The sequence below is a fragment of the Lipophrys pholis genome (assembly GCF_963383615.2).
Source record: "Lipophrys pholis genome assembly, chromosome: 10".
NCBI classification, from domain to species: Eukaryota; Metazoa; Chordata; class Actinopteri; order Blenniiformes; family Blenniidae; genus Lipophrys; species Lipophrys pholis.
Genome location: NC_137640.1, coordinates 26,758,713 through 26,783,546, shown reverse-complemented (window position 1 = coordinate 26,783,546; position 24,834 = coordinate 26,758,713). Strand labels below are relative to the sequence as shown.

The window sequence follows — 24,834 nt, the reverse complement described above, 5'->3', positions numbered from 1 at the left end:
GCAACAAGAAAAGTTTCCTCTGAACTTTCAGTCCAGCAGCCTTCCTTTATTTATTTATGATATATATTTTTTTAAATTCCTGAGATTAGACATTCAATGAAATGGAACTGGTTCCAAAACAGATGTGCTCTTTGCTCTAGATCATTTTATTGATTTATTGGGGACAGAGAACAGCGAGAACAACAATGACAGAAACAACATAAAGTGAAAGAGTTAAATGCACATTATCACATCCCACAAAAACACACATACACACAAGTAAAATAGAAAAAAATATTAAAAAGAGAGCAAGAGAGAGAGAGAGAGTGAGAGAGAGAGAGAGAGAGAGAGAGAGAGTATATTGTTTTCAGTGTTTCTGCCATTTCAGTGGTAACAGACATCTTTTCCAAAACATCTCTGTGTAAACGCCAAAACAAAAACACAAAAACTGCTTTTCACTTGAAATGATGTCATGTGGACGGGGCCTATATCTAATAATTTGTCATCTGCATATAGACTGAGTTTGTGTTGTGTGTTAGATTCCTCAAGTCTTTTCATTTTATTATTCTGTGATATTGCTGCTGAGAGAGATTGAATGAAAATAGAAAATAGAGATGTGACGAGTAGATGTGCTGATCCTGTTGATGGTTATTGTCACCATGGGAGAGAGGTATAGAATAGAATAGAAAATACATTAGTCCTCCGAGGAGAAGATTCTTTAATGTGTGAAGTTTTAATCCAGTAAGTGAAAGATTAAAAAGTGTACTAATAAGAAAAGACCAGCTGACTTTGTCAAAAACCTTTTTAAGAAACTAAAGATAAAAATACTGTTTTGGTTCGTTGGCTGTTGTGATAAAGTTAATCAAAATAAAAAAAGCTTTTACATATTGTCTGAGACATGCCTGTTTTTAATCAATCTGAACAAGGTGAATTATTGAGTCACTGTTTATAATCTATCATCAGATTCTGAACTTTGGTACTTTTATTTCAGAAAACAATGTTAAATCTACTTTTACACAAGCTAATTAAGTAGGTACTGTGATTACTTTATTCCTCTCAAAGATTGTGGTGATTACTTTTGTTGGTGACGTTGAGGGCTGAGGTTTTCCCCAAACGTTCCTATACTGGGCTTTCTCTTTCTCTTCTGAGTTTTCTTGTTTAATCAGAGCAATACAATCTGAAGCTCAAGCCGCAGACGTTGTTTTCTCCTCTTGTTCACCTGTGCTGCTGCGCTCCAGGTAATGTTTAATATTTCTTCACTATGAATACAGTCTGGAGCTCCAGACTGAGGAGATATGACGGTCTGCTTTGAAAGATTTTGCCTGATTAATATGCATGTGCAAACAATCTATTCAAAACTATTTGTTTTATCAGCTGCTTCCAATGGAGGAGGAGGAGGGGTGTGAAAATGATTAGATGAAGGAAGAGGAGAGGAAAATAATGCGAGATGAAATAGATATAGCAAATTCAAAGACTTAAGATGGCTTAGTTGTTTGTTATTTATTTTATTGTCATTTCCTGATAATACAATATTTGATCTTTATTCACAGTCCAGATGAAACTCACAAGAAAATGATAGATTCTTCAAAATATTTTGAGTTTAGCTTCATTTAGACCTTTTTATTTATATCTTGTGTTCTGCTCCTGCGATCTGTAGAAGAGCTCAGTGGAGCATCGTAGCCTCCAAGTAAATCAAAGCAACAAGATTCTGAACTTTGGGACTTTTATTTCAGAAAACAATGTTAAATCTACTTTTACTGGAATACTTTTTACACAAGCTACTTAAGTAGATACTGTGATTACTTTATTCCTCTCAAAGATTGTGGTGATTACTTTTGTTGGTGACGTTGAGGGCTGAGGTTTTCCCCAAACGTTCCTATACTGGGCTTTCTCTTTCTCTTCTGAGTTTTCTCGTATAATCAGAGCAATACAATCTGAAGCTCAAGCCGCAGACGTTGTTTTCTCCTCTTTGCTCACCTGTGCTGCTGCGCTCCAGGTAATGTTTAATATTTCTTCACTATGAATACAGTCTGGAGCTCCAGACTGAGGAGCTGTGACGGTCTGCTTTGAAAGATTTTGCCTGATTAATATGCATGTGCAAACAATCTATTCAAAACTATTTGTTTTATCAGCTGCTTCCAACGGAGTCTTCTTATATAAAGATATAAAATAAATACACTTTGGAATAAAGAATGAATCTGCTGGTACAGACTCAGCGTCACATGACTGATGGGATTGTGCTCTTAATCTTTTTTATCACATTGAATTAAACCGTTAATTTCCTTGTTTAAAGGCCAGAGTGTGTTATATAAATTCATTTGGATTTAATAACAACAGGTTCAAATATAGTCATGTTTCATATTCTTCAGCAATACCGAGAAAATAATCTCCTTGAATTTCTGTCAAACAAAAGATTCTTTGGTCAAATCTGATGCATTATTGAGTGCTGCTGTCATTTGTTATTTGCAACAAAAATGTAACTTAAATACAAAGGTGGTGCAGTGTAAAGTATTACACTTACCCGTTTTATTATAATTCAGTAGTTTTTTGGTGCACTTAGGTTGTTTATAAACGTTTCTCAAATATGTTTTTCTTTTAAGTATTGTACTAGGCTACATTTTCAATCACATTCGTTACTGGGTAAAAATTGTTGAAACTAAGTTATTAAAAAAAAAAGTATTGTGTCCCAGAAGTACTATTATTTGACAGGTAAAGCACACTTTCATATCAAAGAATGTCATAGTTTGGTCTTAATAACATGGTGATTCCCGCAGTCACAAAAGTAACTAAGTAACTTATATATGAGCTACTTTTTACTTTCACTTGAATACATTTCTAGGCTGGTCATTTTACTTGTACTTGAGTACATTTTTATCAAAGTAATTGAAGTATTATGAGGGTAAAATATTTTAGTACTCTTTCCACCTCTGCATGAATGTAACTTGTGCGTGCGTGCGTGTTTGTGTGTGTGAGAGTGGTTTACCAGCCATAATAAAGAAGTGTGTACTTTGTTCTTCTCCTGCAGTTTCACTTTCAGTTTGCTGATCATCTTCAATCCAACATGAACCGCGATCAGGCAGGGAAGAAGCAAAGTGACGTAGAGAAGCAGAAAGATGAGGAGGACCTCGCCCCCCACCTGATGTGAGTCTTAGGATCACAAATCACATTACACTTACATTTGACTGTAATTGCACTGGGACTGTATTCCATTAACAATGGAACACAGCTGTGTTATGATACATCTATGATTATAATCTAATATACCATGTGATTGGATAGGGATGTTGTGATCAGTTGTCTGTGTGCCAATAATTTACCTCAGCTGATGTTCAGATATAGACTAGAGCAGGGTTCGGCAACCTTCAACACTCAAAGATCCAATTTGACTCGTTTCCCACTGAACAGAACAAAATATAATAATATTAAATTGGAGCATATATGCGTGAGTTGGTGGTTTTTAGAACCATGAGGGTGAGTGGTGTGGCTTTTATTGTCATTCAGTTATTGTGTGATTCTGGATTATTTAACGTTATGAATAAGTGAATAATTGCCGCTCTCTGTGGCAGTGAGCATGAAGCACACGTCGGCTGATTGGTCGTGAGGATCGCAATATCAAAATATTTCATCGACCGTAAACACTCCCGTTATTGTTCACATACGCCGCTTTGTGCTCACTGGTTGTTTTGTTGACTGGGTTTATTGAAACGTGGACGAACACAGCCCCGAGAACTTCCATCGAGGTTCAGACGCTCCTCTCAGTGACAAGAGACGAGGAGCTCCAGTGGGAGATGGATGCTACAGTTCAGATTAAAGAGTTTTCCGCTGTGTCAGAGATAAAGGAAGCTCAGCTGCGGCCGCAACTTCCACGTTCTTGGCACCACTATTGTTGCATAATGACGTTACATCCGCACGTCGTTCATAACCCCGCCTACATTTTACCGTACTCTCTTTAGTGGGACCCACAACACAGATGGATCTGGGAGCGCTTTGCCTTACCGTACCGTCACGGCCCGCCGCTCTCCGGGATGTACTGCAGTGGGACCGAGGCTCAAGGAGCCACAGCAGAGAGATGAAAGAGCCGAATGCAGCTCCACACTGTAAAAAATTATATGCTGACTTTAAATAAAACAAATATGCAAACTCATTGCCTTACAAAACCTAATTATTGTTAAGTTAGCTCAGTTAAATTGTATTAGATTACTTCTTGTGAGTTTGCAGTACTCAAAGTAACTGAAAACCTATCTTTAGTCATTCATCATATTGAAGTCAACATAGTAATGCATTGGGTTTATACAGTGCTTTTCTTGACACTCAAAGATACTTTACATTGCATTATTCTTTCACTCCATACTGGACTGTGGTAAACTACGTATGTAGCTACAGCTGCTCTGGGGCAGACTGATGGAGGTGAGGCTGTCAATCTGCACCATCGGTCCCTCTGACCACCACCAACCACTCACTCTCACAGGCAGTTTGGGGTTCAGTGTCTTGCCCAAGGACACTTCGGCTTGTAGGCAGGCAGAGATGGGAATTGAACCGGCATCCTTCTGATTGGGAAACTACTGCTCTACCAACCGAGCCATGACATGTGTGGACACGGTGTGGGATAAAAGTATCTGTGCATGTCTGAAAGAATGTGCAAAGGACACTGGGAAAATAAATCATTTTTCCTAAGTTTACGTAACTGGGATACATCAAGTTAAGCATGTTTTTACAACCCCACATTACTACTTAATTATTTAAAAGTAGTGTTCTCAACAGGTTGGTAAAAACTGAGTTTGGTTAAATGATCTTTTTTCATTAATTTAGATGTTAGCATTTACAGTGCAGAGCCGCAGGGCTGCCGAACCCTGGACTAGAGCATCTTCCTCCCTCTGACTAATGTAACTTGAGCTAAAAACAACAGATAAACTTAAAACTTTATTCTGTTTGAATTGTGTTTATTGAATCTGTTGCTTCTCTGACCATTTTTTCAGATTAAGGCGTCACAGAAGATATCTGAGGAACTCTCTCAGTCAGCCGTACGTGAAGCTTGCAGTGGTAAAGTGCAAGAATGAAACAGTTCTGAAGTGGCTGAGAGACAATTCACAGTCTGAATACTTCTCCAACCTCGCAGATGTCTTTCTTTTCTTTAAAGAAAAGATTAAAGAGGAGGAGAAAAAGAACCACGACAACAGAGTGGACATTATAGTCATGGCTCACGGAGCCATCAGAAATGTGATGATCCCAGCCTGCTGTCTGTTGCCTCTGCCGTCCATCATGGACGTGGTTCTCTATTCTCCCTGGAACTGCGCCACCTGTGCCGATGTATCATACACCCTGGCCACAGGAAGACTCACACCCTCCCACAGAGTTTTCATCTCTAAGACAGACAGAAACAGTAAAACTCCTGCTCCTGACAAGCTGCCCAACAGGTGGAACTCCATGAAGGAGGCCGGAGAGAAGATGATCCCAAACATCTTTGTCAGCCCTCTGAAGCCTGATGACGGTGTGTGGAAATGCTACGAAAGTCTGCGAGAAAAACACGGATCACCAGGAAGAAACCGCATCGTGATCCCCTTCAAGTCCCCGGAAGTGACTGTTGGATCCGTCCCATTCTCTGTGGTCAGCCTCGCTCTGTCTTTAGTGCTGCTCTCCTCCAGATTCACAGCCACCGTCCACTTAGGTGCTTGCCTGTCTGACCAGTCCCAGGGCAAGAAGTTTGATCCAGAGTACCTGAGGAGTCAGTACGCCTACACCCCCGACAACACCTTAATGACGGTTTCACCCGACATGTTCATTGAATCCTGGATTGACCGTATGAGACGCTGGTTGTATTAGAAGTTTCACATCTCTGAACTATACATCTGTCTGTCTCCCAGCTGGACTGTAACAGATAATGTTTTTACTCTTTCTTGAAAAATCAACAATGAAATGAGAAGAGTTGGAGTGAGTTTGGATCAAGACCAGCTCTACACTTTAGCTTGATGCCTTTTTGAATCTGGCAACAGGTTCATACATATGGCAGCATTGATAGTGTGAAAGTTGCTCCTTTTCCACAACGTTTTCAAGTCAAAACGCAAAACTTCCATTGTGTTTGGAGGGTCCCTTTACATGACAAAGGGACTGGACGTGCAGAATGGAAATCCAATTGTGTGTTAGTGATCAAATAAATTAACAAGAATTTTTTTCTAATCTAGTGTCATGCTGAGCTAAAACAAAAAGGATGCTGACTGGATGATAAATGACAATTTGCCAACAAAAAGTGAACCCCTAATTTCCAGTGACCCACGGTTTTTCTGCTTCTGCTGGTGTTTCCATCAGAATCAGCTCCACATGTCACTTCACTGACCAAAGTATGCCGTTTTTGGACCATATCAACTTATACAGAGGAGATAAGCCTGTTAAAATGTACACAAATGGAAGACAATCCATTCAAAACCTGTCAGAAGTGTCAGAATAAAAATATCTTATTTTAAATTAACAGCATGCAATTTTATTAAAACATTCCAGGAATCACAATAATATGTATTGCACACTTACGTATATTTATTTGTGATTCTGTAAAAATCAGTATTTCCCTATAAATAAATACTAAATTTGTAATTAATTTCATAAATTTGGGGGGGTTTGTTTGATTTTTCAGAGATACTCCTGGTTTAGATTAAGCAATAATTAAAGTGAACCCAGAGAGCTCTATAGGATAGAAGCTTAAATCTAGCAGTAGCATTTAGCATTTTAAAAAATACATCATTAATTCCCTGCATCTCAACAAAACATATGTGTCACGGGATGAGTGAAATGCTTTTTAATCAACAGCAAATAAATGTCCTTTTAAAATAACACATGAGAAAAGACATAAAACATGTCAATGCAGCACGTCTTCATTATGAAATATGTGAAACCCCTGACAACAGTTGCACTGCCCACACATTGTCAACAGAGGGCAACATTGAGCTACAGTTTGAGGAGAAGGTCTGAAGAGAGGAGGAAAGAGGGCGAGGAGGAGGAAAGAGGAGGAACTCGGGGGAGGAGAGGTACAAGCTGGGACAGGCAGGTGATGGAGAGGAGGGAGAAAGAGAAAGAGAGGAACCTGTTTGACAGTTCAGCTCCACACTTCACTTCACTGACCAACGTACGTCATTTTTCAATAGGGTCAAATTACTCAGAGGAGATCATTCTGATTAAAAAAAGTACACACTGATATAAAACAATCCATTAGTTTCAAAACTTCATTCAGTCAACATTCCTACCTGTGTTCATTAGAGGAGCAATCAGATATATAAGTAAAGCACAGTCTCACTGTTATCTATGAGGGAAAACAGAATAATTAAGTGTCAGAGAGAGCAATGTGTTACTGTAAATAAACAGCATACAATACAAATGAAACATTCCAGGAATCAAACTATCATGTACTGGGTAGCTAAATATATTTTTTAATAATATGTGTATCAGTGCTTAAACAATAAATGCAACATTTGTCAAAAATTGTGTAACGTTGTGTTTTTTTTTAAAGATTCTCTAGATTTAGATTAAGCCAAAATTGAGGAGAACCCAGAGAGCTCTATCGGATAGAAGCTGTCGTCAAGCTGTGAAACAGGTTCTAATGAGACTCCAAGATCAGGTGGAAACTTAAGTCTAGCAGTAGCATTTTGCATTAAAAAAGCATTAATTCCCTGCATCTCAACAAAACACATGTGTCATGGGAAGTGTCTAATATTCTTTAATCAACAGGAAATAAATTTCCTTTTAAAACAACACATTGGGGGAAAAAACAAAACATGTCAATGCAGAACATCATCATGAACTATGTGAAACCTCTGAGAACAGCTGCACTGCCCACACGTTTCCAACAGAGGGCAATGTTGAGCTACAGTGTGAGAAGCATGTCCGAAGAGAGGAGGAAGGATGGGGAGCTGGGAAAGACAGGTGAGGGAGAGGAGAGAGAGAGAGAGAGAGAGAGAGAGAGGAACCTGTTTGATCAATTTACACTCGCCCAGTCAGGAATACAAGAAGGGAAAAAAAAACAAACAAACAGGAGAAGCATGATGGTTGGATTTGACTTTTAGTGTGTGTGTGTGTGTGTGTGTGTGTGTGTGTGTGTGTGTGTGTGTGTGTGTGTGTGTGTGTGTGTGTGTGTGTGTGTGTGTGTGTGTGTGTGTGTGTGTGTGTGTCTTCTCACTTTAACTTAGGGTCTCAAGCATGCCATTAAAGTCTTCATTGAGCGGACATGGTCCCCATATTGTAGGAGTGTAAACACACTTCCAGAAAGAGTGTTTACTGTGGGGACGCTGTCTGCTGGGAGGAGGAGGAGGAGGAGGAGGAGGAGGAGGAGGAGGGGTGTGAAAATGATTAGATGAAGGGAGAAGAGAGGAAAATAATGCAAGATGAAATAGATATAGCAAATTCAAAGACTTAAGATGACTTGGTTGTTTGTTTTTTATTTTATTGTCATTTCCTGATAATACAATATTTGATCTTTATTCACAGTCCAGATGAAACTCACAAGAAAATGACAGATTCTTCAAAATATTTTGAGTTGAGTTTAGCTTCATTTAGACCTTTTTATTTATATCTTGTGTTCGGCTCCTGATATCTGTAGAAGAGCTGAGTGGAGCATCGTAGCCTCCAAGTAAAACAAAGCAACAAGAAAACTTTCCTCTGAACTTTCAGTCCAGCAGCCTTCCTTTATTTATTTATGATATATATTTTTTTTGATTCCTGAGATTAGAGATTCAATGAAATGGAACTGGTTCCAAAACAGATGTGCTCTTTGCTCTAGATCATTTTATTGATTTATTGGGGACAGAGAACAGCGAGAACAACAATGACAGAAACAACATAAAGTGAAAGAGTTAAATGCACATTATCACATCCCACAAAAACAAACATACACACAAGTAAAATAGAAAAAAAAATGAAACACACACACACACACACACACACACACACACACACACACACACACACACACACACACACACACACACACACACACACACACACACACACACACACACACACACACGGGAAAGATGTAAAGAATAGAATAGAAAATACATTAGTCCTCCCAGAAGAAGAAACTTTAATGTCTGAAGTTTTAATCCAGTAAGTGAAAGATTAAAAAGTGTACTAATAAGAAAAGACCAGCTGACTTTGTCAAAAACCTTTTTAAGAAACTAAAGATAAAAATACTGTTTTGGTTCGTCTGCTGTTGTGATAAAGTTAATTAAAATTAAAAAAGCTTTTACATATTGTCTGAGACATGCCTGTTTTTAATAAATCTGAACAAGGTGAATTATTGATGAGTCACTGTTTATAATCTATAATCAGATTCTGAACTTTGGTACTTTTATTTCAGAAAACAATGTTAAATCTACTTTTACTGGAATATTGTTTTACACAAGCTACTTAAGTAGATACGGTGATTACTTTATTCCTCTCAAAGATTGTGGTGATTACTTTAGTTGGTGACGTTGAGGGCTGAGGTTTCCCCCAAACGTTCCTATACTGGGCTTTCTCTTTCTCTTCTGAGTTTTCTTGTTTAATCAGAGCAATACAATCTGAAGCTCAAGCCGCAGACGTTGTTTTCTCCTCTTGTTCACCTGTGCTGCTGCGCTCCAGGTAATGTTTAATATTTCTTCACTATGAATACAGTCTGGAGCTCCAGACTGAGGAGCTGTGACGGTCTGCTTTGAAAGATTTTGCCTGATTAATATGCATGTGCAAACAATCTATTCAAAACTATTTGTTTTATCAGCTGCTTCCAACAGAGTCTTCTTATATAAAGATATAAAATAAATACACTTTGGAATAAATGATTCATCAAAAAAAGTTACTTAAATACAAAGGTGGTGCCATGTAACATATTACATTTACTCACTGTTATATTTCAGTAGTTTTTGATGTACTTTTATATTCTTGGGTTGATTTTAAACTTTGTAATTCTACTTTATTTCAAACAAATTTTTTTAGGTATTGTACTATGCTACATTTTCAATCACATTCGTCACTGAGTAAATAATTTTTAAACTAGACTATTAAAAAAAGTATTGTGTCCCAGAAGTACTAATATTTGACAGGTAAAGCACACTTTCATATCAAAGAATGTCATAGTTTGGTCTTAATAACATGGTGACTCCCGCTGTTACAAAAGTAACTAAGTAACTTTTATATGAGCTACTTTTTACTTTCAAATGAATACATTTCTAGGCTGGTCATGTTACTTGTACTTGAGTACATTTTTATCAAAGTAATTGTTTTATTATGAGGGCAGAATATTTTAGTACTCTTTCCACCTCCGCATGAATGTAACTTGTGTGTGTGTGTGTGAGAGGATTACCAGCCATAATAAAAAAGTGTGTACTTTGTTCTTCTGCAGTTTCACTTTCAGTTTGCGGATCTTCTTCAATCCAACATGAACAGTGATCAGACAGGGAAGAAGCAAAGTGATGTAGAGAAGCAGAAAGATGAGGAGGAGGAGGAAGAGGAGGACCTCGCCCCCCACCTGAAGTGAGTCTTAGGATCACAAATCACATTACACTTACATTTGACTGTAATTGAGAACAACATCAGATAAACTTGAAACTTTATTATGTTTGAATTGTGTTTGTTAAATCTGTTGCTTCTCCGGCTGTTTTTTCAAATTCATCAGATTGATGCTTCACAGGATGATGCGCTTCATGCTGATGAAGCCACTGCTGACCTCTCTTGGTCAGACGTTGGTGAAGCTCGCAGTGGTAATGTGCAAGAGTGAAACAGTTCTGAAGTGGCTGAGAGACAATTCACTGTCTGAATACTTCTCCAACCTCGCAGATGTCTTTCTTTTCTTTCAAGAAAAGATTGAAGAGGAGGAGAAAAAGAACCACGACAACAGAGTGGACATTATATTCGTGGCTCACGGAGCCATCAGAGATGTGACTATCCTAGCCTGCTGTCTGTTGCCTCTGCCGTCCATCATGGACGTGGTTCTCTATTCTCCCTGGAACTGTGACACCTCTGCCAGACTAACATACGCCCTGGCCACAGGAAGACTCACACCCTCCCACAGAGTTTTTAAGAAAGACAGCAACTGTAAGACTCCTGCTCCTGACAAGCTGCCCAACAGGTGGAACTCCATGAAGGAGGCCGGAGAGAAGATGATCCCAAACATCTTCGTAAGCCCTCTATTGCCTGACGACGGTGTGTGGAAACGCTACGAGAGTCTGCGAGAAAAACACGGGTCACCATGAAGAAACCGCATCGTGATCCCCTTCAAGTCCCCGAAAGTGACTTTTGGATCCGTCCCATTCTCTGTGGTCAGCCTTGCTCTGTCTCTAGTGCTGCTCACCTCCAGATTCACAGCCACCGTCCACTTAGATACTTGCCTGTCTGACCAGTCCCAGGGCAAGAAGTTTGATCCAGAGTACCTGAGGAGTCAGTACGCCTACGCCCCCGACAACACCTTAATGACAGTTCCAGATGACATGTTCATTGAATCCTTGTCTGACCGTTTAAGAAGCTGGTTTAACAGATAACGTTTTTACTCTTTCTTGAAAAATCTAATATAAAATGAGAAGAGTTGGAGTGAGTTGGATCAAGACCAGCTCTGCACTTTAGCTTGATGCACTTTTGGATCTGGCAACAGGTTCATACATATGGTAGCATTGATAGTGTGAAAATTTTTCCATTTACACGGCAAGGAATCACAGTAATATGTATTGAGTACTTAAGTATATTTATTATTATTATGTGAAAATCAGTGCTTCCCTTCAAATAAATACAAAATTTGTAATTCATTTTGTAACATGTTTTTTCAAGATACTCCTCGTTAAGCCATAAATGAAGAGAACCCAGAGATCTCTATAGGATAGAAGCTGTTATCAAACTGTGAAACAGGTTCTAATGAGACTCCAAGGTCATGTGGAAACTTAAGTCGAGCAGTAGCATTTGGCATTAAAAAAAGATGTAATTAATTCCCTGCATCTCAACAAAACACATTTGTCACGGGATGAGTGAAATGCTTCTTATTCACTTGAAACCAAATGTCCAAATAAAACATCATGAAATATGTGCACAACAGCTGCACTGCCCACACATTGCCAACAGAGGGCAACGTTGAGCTACAGTTTGAGGAGCAGGTCTGAAGAGAGGAGGAAAGAGGAGGGGGAGGAGAGGTACAAGTTGGGACAGGCAGGTCAGGGAGAGGAGGGAAAGACTCGCCCAGTCAGGAATACAAGAAGGGAAAAACAAACAGAAGAAGCATGATGGTTGGATTTGACTTTTACTGCAGGTAATATGTCACAAACTATTTATTTTTCTTTCTATCTATCTATCCATGGGTGTGTGGGGTCAGTCGTACTGCTGGTTTAGGTTGAGAAAACTCAAAGATAAAAAGTATTCTTGTAAACCTGCGTTACGGGGACCATGTCCCTCACGTGAATAACAGGGAATATTTGTGTGTGTGTGTGTGTGTGTGTGTGTGTGTGTGTGTGTGTGTGTGTGTGTGTGTGTGTGTGTGTGTGTGTGTGTTGTTGTGTTCTCACTTTAAATTTGGGTCTCAAGCATGCCATTAAAGTCTTCATCGAGAGGACATGGTCCCCACATTGTAGGAGAATAAACACATTTCAAGAAAGACAGTTTTTTGTGGGGACCGTATCCAGAGTATCTACTGTGGACTCCTTCAGGTTCCTGGGATCCACAATCTCTCTAGACCTGAAGTGGACCTCCCACACACACACCATCATAAAGAAGGTACAGCAGAGGATGTACTTCCTGCGTCAGCTCAAGAAGTTCAACCTGCCCCAGGAGCTGCTGATCATGTTCTACACCTCCATCATTCAGTCTGTTCTGTGCTCCTCCATCACTGTCTGGTTTGAATCTGCAACCAAACTGGACAGACTCAGACTACAGCGGACAAGACTACTTCTACCGGTCCAGAGTCAAACGGGCAGGTGGCACCACTGCAGACCCCTCACACCCCGGACACAAACTCTTCAAACTCCTCCTCTGTGGCAGGCGCTACAGATCACTGAACGCCAAAACTGAATTATGCATAAGTGGAGATTCATCAGACCTTCATCTGTCTTCTCTGGTTCAGTTCCCGTGGGCCCGTGTGGACTGTAGCCTCAGATTCCTGTTAACTGACAGCCTGGTGTGGTCTTCTGCTCCTGTAGACCATCGGCTTCTAGCTTCATCCTCTTGGAAAAGGATGGGGATGATTATGTGTTAAAACTACAGCAGATCAGAAGTTTGCTAAATACTCAGACCAGCGACCATGATGGTTTGTAACATGTGGCTGGATGATCAAATACATGAGTTAATGAGTCGTTGGACAGATGTACCTAATAAAGTGTCCATTGAAACTCATTGGTTAAAAAAAGTCATAACAGCTCAGTGGAACATTGGAGCATCGAAGCAAAACAACAAAACAACAAAAAATGTTTTCCTCTGAACTTACAATCCAGCAGCCTTCCTTTATTTATTTATGAGTTTTTTGTTGTTTTTTTCAAGTCTGTCTAGTGAGATTTCAGTTAAATGGAACTGGTGCCAAAACAGATGTGCTCTTTGCGCTTTATTATTTTATTGATTGATTGGGGACGGCGAACAGCAAGAACAACAGTGATGAAAACAACGGAAACAACAGTGATAACAGTTAAATGGACATTATTACATCCCACAAAAACAATCACTGAAACAAACAAACAAAGAAAATAAAATCTTACACAAACGCATGCACAGACACACACGATGTGTATTGTCTTTAGTGTTTCTGCCATTTCCGTGATCACAGACATCGTTTTCAAAACATTGCTGTGTAATTGTGAGAACAAAAAATTGAAAAATTTCACTTGAAGCATCGTTGTGTAGACGGGGCCTGAGTGTAATATTATGTCATCTGCATATAGACTGAGCAGTGTTGATTTTGTCAACTAAAACTAAAACAAACATTTGCCTTTGACAAGCCTTTGTTCCGTGACTGATTTATGAGGGGAACATAAATTTAAAAATTACTGACAACAAAAATTAAAATGAAATTAATGTTTATCATCAACTGATAAGTAAAAACCTGATGAAAAGAAAATATCACTGGCCAGCCGGACAATCTGGATTACAACCATCCTCTGTGGTTGTTTTCCCTATTAACCGATTAAGTATCTTAAGTATCTTTCTGATTGAATGTTAACATGCGGGAGTGTTTACACTGTTTGAGAATGTGCTAGCAGCGAGCTGAAGATAACAAATAACTTTTTTAATTGAGCTTTTACAATACAATACCCAAAAAGTCCATGAAACAGAGGTTGGCTTTTCTGTGCCAAAGTAACAAACAAAATAACGAAAGAAATTAAAAGTGGACGAGTAAATAAGGGAACAAAACAAATAAGTACATAAATAAATGAAAGCAAATTGAAATGAATGATAAAAAAATGAAATAAATTAAAAAATTTTAAAAAAAGAAACGTGGGTTAATTGGCAGGGAATTACACTGTAAACCGAGAGGAGTCAGATATCCGACTTGTGAGCTACAATATCCAGTGAATCTATGATGGAGAATAAAGGGTTCCAGCCTCTCCTTAATCCGTCTGTGGAAAGATGGGGGAGGGGCCTGCTTCCAATTAAACAAAGTCAGGCACCTGACAAGCAGAGTGCAGAAGGCCATGGAGTGTGGTGCTTCAGCTGTAAGGGTACTGCCATGTGGAATACCAAAAAGGGCAGAGAGATGATGTGAACCGATTTCAGAACAGTAAGCCGTACAAAGAGTGTCAAATGCTTTGGTCCAAAAATCTGTTAGTTTCAGGCATGACTAGAACATATGAGTGAGGTCTGCAGCAGACTGTGTACACCTGGGACAAGCATCTGCAACATTTGGGTCAATCTTGGACAATCTTTGATTAGTGTAATACGCCCTGTGGATAAGTTTGCGTTGTATCAGTCCATGCCTGGCACAAATAGAAGAGTTGTGGATCAGCTCTAGAATATTGTCCCCCTGCTCTCCCAAATCCTGTTCCCAGGATTCCAAAAGCAAAGTTTTAGCCTCAGCTGGCATGAATAGTTTCTCCCATCACATCTCAGTCAGCTCACAGGCTGTTGTGTTTGCTGTGGTGGAGAGAGGTAGGGATTGAATGGAGGGAGCGGTGACTTCCCTACACACCTCCACCTGCACCCTCACCTCAATCCTGCAGCTCCACCTCAGGCCTGCAGCTCCACCGCTCCACCTTTCACTGAAACGTGCTGTGATGCTTCCTACACATGCTTCATACACGCTTCTGATCACATATAAAACTCTTCATCACCAGGCTCCGTCCTATATCGAGAAACTTCTAGAAGTTTATCACCCTCCACGAGCCCTTCGCTCTGAGGATGCAGGACTGTTGGTAATCCCTAAAGTCCATAAAAGTAAAACAGGAGGCAGGAGTTTCAGCCATATGGCTCCTTTACTCTGGAATCAACTACCAGCCTCGGTCCGAAACGCCGACACCATTAGTTTATTCAAGAGTAGACAAAAAACCTTCCTCTTTGATAAAGCTTATCATTAGGAATAAAATAGGACCACTAAGTTGAGCTGCTTTAGGCCTAGACTGCTGAGGGGATTTCCTCTCTCCCGTTAAAGGGAGTAACTCTACATTTGGAGCTTCTGTTTCTTGTCTTTCTTTCTTTCTTTCTCTCTGTGTAACAACATTACTGGAGCCACCAGATACTGCCGCCGTCTGTTTTTCTCCCTGACAGGAGGGGAGCAGGATCCAGGGGATCAGACCCAAGACTCCCAGAGTGGAGTTACCACGGTCCTACTACCCGACCCCACCACAGCACCGTGACCCCACCGCAACGGCACGGCCCTTAAACTCCAGACTGAGATTGGTTCATCATCAGACCAACGCTCATCATAGACTTTTCTTAGTATTTGTACTTATCTGGCCTGTCTGCCACTCTCTCTCTCCCTCTTCTATTCCTCTCTCTCCCTGTCCTATCCCATGTACTTCTCCCCCCAACCGGTCAAGGCGGATGGCCGCCCTTCCAGAGTCTAGGGTCCGCCCCACGCTTTCTTCCTGAAGAGGGAGATTTTCCTGGCCACTGTTGCTTGTTACATCTGCTGCTTTGGAAGGTTCAGTTGGGTTCTGTTGTTCTCTATCATTGTAAGAGCGCTTTGAGATGTTTGTTGATGTGATTTAGCGCTTTACAAATAAAATTGAATTGAATTGAATTGAATTGAATACAGCAGCATCATGAACTTAGTGTTAAAGAGCTGCATGTCACAGTGAACCAAGTGAAACTGGAAGTGAACGCTACATGTTATGTTAGTGTAAGTGCAATAAAATCTACCAGAGTAAAAAAAAAAACCCAAAAAACAAGATAAATATGAAAAGCGTGGTTATTTAAATTGAAAAGATACTGACATTAATTCAAATTATTGCAAAACATATATTTCCTGGTCAAAAAGGAATACACATAAACTAAAAAGTGCCTGGATTTACTTTTCATATTTACAATAATTAAAGACACATTCCTGACAGTCAGAAGATTTTATTTTGTTTTAATCCTCAATATGTAATGTTTACATGGCTTAAGAACGTTTAAGTGGTCAGTTTTGTGTGCCCTTGCCTCTAATTTATGTTAAAGTGATTAACTACAAGTGTTTAGACATTGTACCAGAGGTTTTTTACTTGTTCTACAAATTTTCTGACCTGTCCTACAAAATTGACAGCGACTCCAGCACCAGTGTTCTGGTTAATGTTTGTTACCTTATTTGAGATGACAGTGTTATTTATGGTTTAGCCTTTAAACCTGATTGTTGCAGATATGTAGAGCTGAGATTAGGAACTAATTCAGGCAGTACAAGTAACACCTTTTTTCCTCTCCCTCCTTCAGATTCGACAGACTCAGACTGGACCTGTACTACAGAAATCGGACAGTGAAAAGGAAAAACAGCCAAATCAGACTATTCCAAACATGTTCACTTTCACATTAAAGTACCGTCCAGACGGAAATGTGTTGGCTAAGTTTTGGTGCTCATGTAAGAAAATACTAAAGAGCTGTATTCTTGCAGGTTGTAATTTGTTCAAATATGCAGAAGATAAACAAGAACTTGTGAAGAACAGGATTACCTATTGCACTTTTGTCTAAGCTGCCTTTGACATTTATTATTATGCAAGAGTAATCTGGGATGTTCTTACTGGATGATTAAACAAGGTCTGCTTACAATGGCGTTTTTACTACCATGACAAACATCCTTTTGCAAAATCTATGATGGTACAACAAAACTGTCAGAATACTTAAAATGAGATTTAACCTAAAACTGATTTCAACTGACTTAATTTAGACTAAAACTAAATGAAACTAAAAGATCAAAATGTGACTTTAACTAAATCCAATCCTTGGTGAGAGACGAAGACTAAAATTTTATTAAAAAAAAATAATTAATTGTCGAAATTAACACTGAAACAGGGTAGTTTCCAAAAATCTTTTCATTTTGATTGTTCTGTGACATTGCGGTTAAGAGAGATTTAACAGAAATAGTTAATAGAGATGTGAAGAGTTGATGCACTGACCCTGTTGGTGCTTATTGTCACTATAGGAAAGATGTATGGAACAGAATTGAAATACAATAGAAGATATTTAGACACAGGGAGATTCTTTAATGGATGATGTTTTTATACAATAAATGAAAGATTAAAAGTGTAGTAATAAGAATAGACCAGCTGACTTCATCAAAAACATTTTAAGACTCGAAAGATAAAATTACTGTTTTGGTTTTGCAGCTGTTGTGATAAGTTCATTTAAATAAAAAAAACAAAACTGTTTCAGGTTGTCTGAAGCAGGCCTGTTTTTGATAAATCTGTCTGAGCAGGGTGAATTATTGATGAGTCACTGTTTATAATCTATTATCAGATTGTGAACTTTGGTATTGTTACTTAAAAAAAATTAAGTACACTTTTACCAGAGTATTTTTTTTTTTACACAAGCCACTTAAGTAGAGACTGTGATTACTTTATTCCTCTCAAGGATTGTGGCTTTTCTTTGAGACGTTTGGGCTGACGTTTTCCCCAAATATTCCCATGCTGGACTTTCTCTTTCACTTTGCAGATCTTTAAAAGACGAGTTAGTTTGTTTGATCAGATCAGTAAAACCTGAAGCTCAAGCCGTAGACTTTGTTTTCGCCACCTGCTCACCGCTGCTGCTGCTGCTGCGCTCCAGGTAATGTTTAAAATTTGTCTTTTTTCCACTATGATTACAGCCTGGGGCTCCAGAATCCAGAATCCAGAATCCAGAATGTCGGTCTGCTCTGAGAGATTTAACTTTATCAATATGCATATGGAATCATATATCCCAAACTATTTGTTTTATTAGCTGCTCTCAACTGATTCTTCCTATCTAAAAAAAAAAATCTAATAAATATACTGTGGAAGAAGAAAGTCATCTGCTGTAAAGACTCTGTCGGTGGCTGTAGAGATTTCTCTATTTCTCTATTTCCCTTATTTAAAGGCTTTGAGGCTGCTTAAGTTGTGTTATAGAAGTTCATTTGGATTTGCTAGCAACTGGATCAAATATTTCATATTTTACACCAAGACATAATAAGCTTATATGTTATTTTACAAAGTAATAAAACTGAAATGTAACTTATTGTGTGTGTGTGTGTGTGTGTGTGTGTGTGTGTGTGTGTGTGTGTGTGTGTGTGAGGGGTTTACCAGCCAAAATAAAGAAGTGTGTATTTGGTTCTCCTGCATTTTCACTTTCAGTTTGCTGATCTTCTTCAATCCAACATGAACAGCGATCAGACAGGGAAGAAGCAAAGTGATGTAGAGAAGCAGAAAGATGAGGAGGAGGAGGAGGAAGAGGAGGACCTTGCCCTCCACCCGATGTGAGTCTTAGGATCACAAATCACATTACACTGACATTTTACTGTAATTTAGAACAACATCAGATAAACTTGAAACTTTATTATGTTTGAACTGTGTTTGTTAAATCTGTTGCTTCTCCGGCTGTTTTTTCAGACTCTTCAAATTGATGCTTCACAGGATGATGCACTTCATGCTGATGAAACCACTGCTGACCTCTCTTGGTCAGACGTTAATGAAGATTGCAGTGGTAATGTGCAAGAGTGAAACAGTTCTGAAGTGGCTGAGAGACAATTCACCGGCTGAATACTTCTCCAACCTCGCAGATGTCTTTCTTTTCTTTAAAGAAAAGATTAAAGAGGAGGAGAAAAAGAACCACGACAACAGAGTGGACATTATATTCGTGGCTCACGGAGCCATCAGAGATGTGATGATCCCAGCCTGCTGTCTGTTGCCTCTGCCGTCCATCACAGACGTGGTTCTCTATTCTCCCTGGAACTGCGCCACCTCTGCCGATGTATCATACGCCCTGGCCACAGGAAGACTCACACCCTCCCACAGAGTTTTCATCTCTAAGACAGACAGAAACCATAAAACTCCTGCTCCTGACAAGCTGCCCAACAGGTGGAACTCCATGAAGGAGGCCGGAGAGAAGATGATCCCAAACATCTTCGTAAGCCCTCTATTGCCTGACGACGGCGTGTGGAAACGCTACGAAAGTCTGCGAGAAAAACACGGATCACCAGGAAGAAACCGCATCGTGATCCCCTTCAAGTTCCCGGAAGTGACTTTTGGATCCGTCCCATTCTCTGTGGTCAGCCTCGCTCTGTCTCTAGTGCTGCTCACCTCCAGATTCACAGCCACCGTCCACTTAGATACTTGCCTGTCTGACCAGTCCCAGGGCAAGAAGTTTGATCCAGAGTACCTGAGGAGTCAGTACGCCTGCACCCCCAACAACACCATAATGACGGTTCCAGATGACATGTTCATTGAATCCTGGTTTGACCGTTTCAGAAGCTGGTTTAACAGATAACGTTTTTACTCTTTCTTGAAAAATCTAATATAAAATGAGAAGAGTTGGAGTGAGTTGGATCAAGACCAGCTCTGCATTTTGGCTTGATGCATTTTTGGATCTGGCAACAGGTTCATACATATGGTAGCATTGATACTGTGAAAATTTCTCCATTTACATGACAAGGAATCACAGTAATATGTATTGAGTACTTAAGTATATTTTTTATTATTATGTGAAAATCAGTGCTTCCCTTCAAATAAATACTAAATTTGTAATTCATTTTGTAACATGTTTTTTCAGATACTCCTCGTTAAGCCATGATTGAAGAGAACCCAGAGATCTCTATAGGATAGAAGCTGTTATCAAACTGTGAAACAGGTTCTAATGAGACTCCAAGATCAGGTGGAAACTTAAGTCGAGCAGTAGCATTTAGCATTAAAAAAAGATGTCATCAATTCCCTGCATCTCAACAAAACATATTTGTCACGGGATGAGTGAAATGCTTCTTATTCACTTGAAACCAAATGTCCAAATAAAACAACATATGAGAAAACACATAAAACGTCATGACATATGTGCACAACAGCTGCACTGCCCACACATTGCCAACAGAGGGCAACGTTGAGCTACAGTTTGAGGAGCAGGTCTGAAGAGAGGAGGAAAGAGGAGGAGGAGGAAAGAAGTGGAGGAGGAAAGAGGAGGAGGAGGAAAGAAGTGGAGGAGGAAAGAGGAGGAGGAGGAGGGGGAGGAGAGGTACAAGTTGGGACAGGCAGGTCAGGGAGAGGAGGGAGAAAGAGAGAGAGAGGAACCTGACAGATTTAGACTCACCCAGTCAGGAATACAAGAAGAGAAAAACAAACAGAAGAAGCATGATGGTTGGATTTGACTTTTACTGCAGGTAATATGTCACAAACTATTTATCTTTCTTTCTTTCTATCTGTCTATCCATGGGTGTGTGGGGTCAGTCGTACTGCTGGTTTAGGTTGAGAAAACTCAAAGATAAAAGTATTCTTGTAAACCTGCGGTACCGGGACCGTGTCCCTCACGTGAATAACAGGGAATATTTGTGTGTGTGTGTGTGTGTGTGTGTGTGTGTGTGTGTGTGTGTGTGTGTGTTCTCATTTTAAATTCGGGTCTCATGCATGTCATTAAAGTCTTCATCTAGAGGACATGGTCCCCACATTGTAGGAGAATAAATACACTTCAAGAAAGAGTGTTTATTGTGGGGACCGTGTCCCACACCTTCTAGGTGTTTCAGAAAGAAACATCTTCCTGATTTCAGTTGACAAACTGACTGCTGGTGTCTGTGCATAAAACGATCAAATGTTGACAGAATATGAGGAAGAGATGGTTGCATTGTGTGGACACAATGTAAAGCAGATGGAAAGACAGTCTGACAAATGTTCAGGATACAAAGCATGTCCTCAATTACTTCAAAAATGATAACTCAACACTGTTTTGTATTTAAACTACATGAGCAAAAGAAGGTGTCATGGTTCTTTTCTGGAAAGAGACACCAGTGAGAGGGAAGATTAAAATAAATGATTTTTTAGACGCATTGAAGTTCTGTGTTTGTTTCTAACTTTGTTTTTTGTTTTATTTAAACACACTTTTGTTTCAGCTGTGTTGAAAATGATTTTTAAGAAACTTGCCTCATATACCACCGTCATCGGTCCAGGGCGGTGACGAGTCAGCCTACAGACGGGAGGTGGAACAGCTGGCCCTCTGGTGCAGTCAGAACCATCTGGAGCTGAACCCGCTCAAGACTGTGGAGATGATGGTGGACTTCAGGAGAACCGCCTCCCCCACCACCTCACCATTCTGAACAGCAGAGTGTCTACTGTGGACTCCTTCAGGTTCCTGGGATCCACAATCTCTCTAGACCTGAAGTGGACCTCCCACACACACACCGTCATAAAGAAGGTACAGCAGAGGATGTACTTCCTGCGTCAGCTCAAGAAGTTCAACCTGCCCCAGGAGCTGCTGATCATGTTCTACACCTCCATCATTCAGTCTGTTCTGTGCTCCTCCATCACTGTCTGGCTTGAATCTGCAACCAAACTGGACAGACTCAGACTACAGCGGACAAGACTACTTCTACCGGTCCAGAGTCAAACGGGCAGGTGGCACCACTGCAGACCCCTCACGCCCCGGACACAAACTCCCGCCACAAGAAGAGTTTCTTCCCCTAGGCGGTCACTCTGGTGAACACTACAGAATGTCAGACCTGCTGCTGCGGAATAACCTAGAACAACTGTCACTGTCACTGCGGTGGTACCTATGTGCATCTTCTTCATTTTAACAACCATCTACACCATTCTATATTGTAAATACTCACTACCTCATATCACTCATCTTTATTTGCACTACTTACCCACTGCACTGTTATCTACTATCTTATTTAGCTCCTGTACATATTAGTCTCTAATTACTGTTTATATTTTTTCTTTATTCTGATTATTTAATGTTTACACTTGTACTGAGAGTGCACAGTTTCTTCCTACCGAAGTCAAATTCCTCATATGGTAAACATATCTGGACAATAAAACTGATTGTGATTGTGATTGTGATTGTGATATATATATATATATACTGTATATATATATATATATTGACACACAAAATGTTAAAGAAAATTGTGATTTCCAATACAGTGCTGCTAATGTGTGTTCCAATAAATGACTGTCATATAAAATATGTCATAAACATAAACACCACATACACAGGAAAATAAATTTTCTTTTACAGAAAGTTTTTTTTTAGAGGTTAGTTGTATGTTTTGTATTCTATTTTCACTTGCTTCCGTCCTCAGCAGACTTCAGGTCATACAAAACTCAGCTGCAGGACTTCTGACAGGTTCGCCCAAAACAGCCCACATCACCCCATTTTATCAAATCTTTATTGGCTCCCCGTCAAATTTTGAATTGACTTTAAAATTGTAATTCTCACTCTCTGGGCGTTGAATGGTCAGGCTCCTCAGTACATTGCGGATATGCTGTAGCGCTACACCTCAGGGCGCACCCTCCGATCTTCAAGCCAGAGTCTCCTGAATGTCCCAAAGACCCGCTTTAAAACCCGGGGGGACCAGTGTTTTCAGGTTGGAGCCCCCAGGCTATGGAATGACTTGCCCCTGTCCCTCCGCATGCTCGATTCCACAAGCTCTTTTAAAATGCGGCTCAAGACGTTTTATTTAAGAAAGCTTTGGCTAAATGCTTTTCTCACTTTTACTGTATTTTATGAAGTTTGTATCTGTGGAAAGCATTTTATAGATAAACTTTACTTACTATGTTCATTTATTTTAAATCGTTCCTAGTATTTAAACACGATTAAGGTCAATTTTGTGTTGCTTGTATGAAATTAGAAAGAGTGTTATTTATTAACTAATATTGGAAAGAATCAATATTAACCATATTGATAATAATAATAATAATGATGCTGTTCCTAATTCACCGTACATTTACCTTCCTTGTGCATGTATCTTCTATTGCAAAGTTACGTAGATGTATAAAACAAACTTAAAGTAATAATGAGCTGAGACTTAACAGTATAATACACTCACTGTGTGCTCTTTGAGGTAAACTTTGCTGTAGCTGTTTTTCTTTGTTCTTTCTTCTGAGATGTTCCTCTGAGAGTTTTGGTTTATGTTGACATGATAACGCCTCCTAGCTGCTGCTGCAGACTGGAACATCCATGCTGTGAAGCTGCTCTTCATGGCAGAGGAGCTCTGCTGGACTCAGATCTGTGACTTTGGGGGACTTTAGAGCCTCGTGGCCTCATCGTCATGTCAGAAGAAGACATTTGAGATGATTTGAGCTTTCTGAGTCTCCATCCGGTACACTGTAGCCACAAATTGATAGTCAGTGAACTGCAACCTCTGTCTTTTGCTGTGAACTGACAGCAGGGCTGCCTGGTGTGGTCTTCTGCTGTTGTAGATCATCAGCTTCAAGCTTCATCCTCTTAGAAAAGCTCACTTATGCTCTTCCGGTTGGAACAAGTGATAATTTCAGTTCCTGGATGTGACAACAGGCCCCTCAGGAACCTGTGGCTGTTTCGACGTAAACGCCGCTCTGATTTGTTGGTCGTTGTAATGTTTTTTCAAGAACAACTGGGCAGATGTGGCCTGCTTCACGGGCAATAAAGTGGGTCTCCTACAGTAACTACGGTTCGGAGTTATAAACCGGCGAAGGTAACACTGTGCAAAGTTGACAAACTAATAACAATACCATCAACAATACTTAAACACAAGAGTAGCTCCCAATGTCTCAAACCAAATAGAAATAAAGCTGGATTAAACTTGAGAGCTGGGGCATGTATGTTTCCTACAATGGTCCAGCAGAGCTTCTGCTTGGAATAACACACACCACTGTCCCATTAATGCAGAAAAACAGAGCCAATTTATTATTGTTTTGAAAAACAATATGTCATAAATTCAGAAAAACAGAGACATTTTTTTGATATAATTTATTTTATCTCATAATTCTGAGATAATTATCTCAGAAATTCCAAAAAACAGAACCAATTATACATTTTCTAAGAAAACTGTTATCTCAAAAATTTGGAAAAACAGAGCAAAATTTTTTTAATAATTTTTTTCTCATAATTAGGAGATAATTATGTCATTAATTCAGAAAAACAGAGTAGATTCAAACTTTTTCATGTGAATGCACTACACTTCCATATAAAATAAATTTAAATAAACCACTTAAAAAAAACAATCACATTACTTGGGGGTGCTCTGGGGGTGCTCTGGCTCTCCTAGGGGGCGCTGTAGCACACCCAAGCCCCCTCCTGGTGCCGCCTATGCCAGCGAGCACCCTATAATTGTTGTGTCTGTCATGAAAATTAATTTAAACTTGCCCTGTTCGTCACCATCATGTTGTCCCCCCCCCCCCCCCTCCTGCCTCCACCTGCCCTCTGAACAAAGAGCGCCTCCCCGCTCTGCATCCCCAGCTGTTCTTCCCCGGAGGCTGTCCGGTCGTGAGAAAAGACTGTTTGTGTTCCGCCCACCGACGCACCAGACACTCCCAACAGGAGGCAGACGAGCCGGTT

The 24,834-nt window shown here is 39.8% G+C and overlaps 3 protein-coding genes across 5 annotated transcripts; all 3 read left to right on the top strand.

The window, feature by feature from the left end:
- The first annotated feature begins 1,053 nt into the window (after positions 1–1,053).
- On the top strand, positions 1,054–7,441 carry LOC308116199 (uncharacterized protein). Its single transcript, XM_080474233.1, has 3 exons — positions 1,054–1,217; positions 3,005–3,120; positions 4,956–7,441. Exons 2-3 carry the CDS (start codon positions 3,041–3,043, stop codon positions 5,797–5,799), a joined length of 924 nt encoding a protein of 307 aa, XP_080330359.1. The 5' UTR covers positions 1,054–1,217; positions 3,005–3,040; the 3' UTR covers positions 5,800–7,441.
- A 2,067-nt stretch (positions 7,442–9,508) lies between these two features.
- On the top strand, positions 9,509–11,734 carry LOC308115940 (uncharacterized protein). 2 transcript variants are annotated; one of them, XM_080473823.1, is made up of 4 exons: positions 9,509–9,582; positions 10,340–10,470; positions 10,613–10,697; positions 10,800–11,734. In XM_080473823.1, exons 2-4 carry the CDS (start codon positions 10,376–10,378, stop codon positions 11,187–11,189), a joined length of 570 nt encoding a protein of 189 aa, XP_080329949.1. In that variant the 5' UTR covers positions 9,509–9,582; positions 10,340–10,375; the 3' UTR covers positions 11,190–11,734. The 2 variants fall into 2 exon arrangements, with proteins under 2 accessions (XP_080329949.1, XP_080329948.1); XM_080473822.1 differs by having other exon boundaries at positions 10,613–11,734.
- A 6,268-nt stretch (positions 11,735–18,002) lies between these two features.
- Positions 18,003–20,063, top strand: LOC308116104 (uncharacterized protein). 2 transcript variants are annotated; one of them, XM_080474094.1, is made up of 3 exons: positions 18,003–18,129; positions 18,672–18,793; positions 18,927–20,063. In XM_080474094.1, exons 2-3 carry the CDS (start codon positions 18,696–18,698, stop codon positions 19,801–19,803), a joined length of 975 nt encoding a protein of 324 aa, XP_080330220.1. In that variant the 5' UTR covers positions 18,003–18,129; positions 18,672–18,695; the 3' UTR covers positions 19,804–20,063. The 2 variants fall into 2 exon arrangements, with proteins under 2 accessions (XP_080330220.1, XP_080330221.1); XM_080474095.1 differs by lacking the exon at positions 18,003–18,129 and having other exon boundaries at positions 18,679–18,793; positions 18,951–20,057.
- The last annotated feature ends 4,771 nt before the right edge of the window (positions 20,064–24,834 follow it).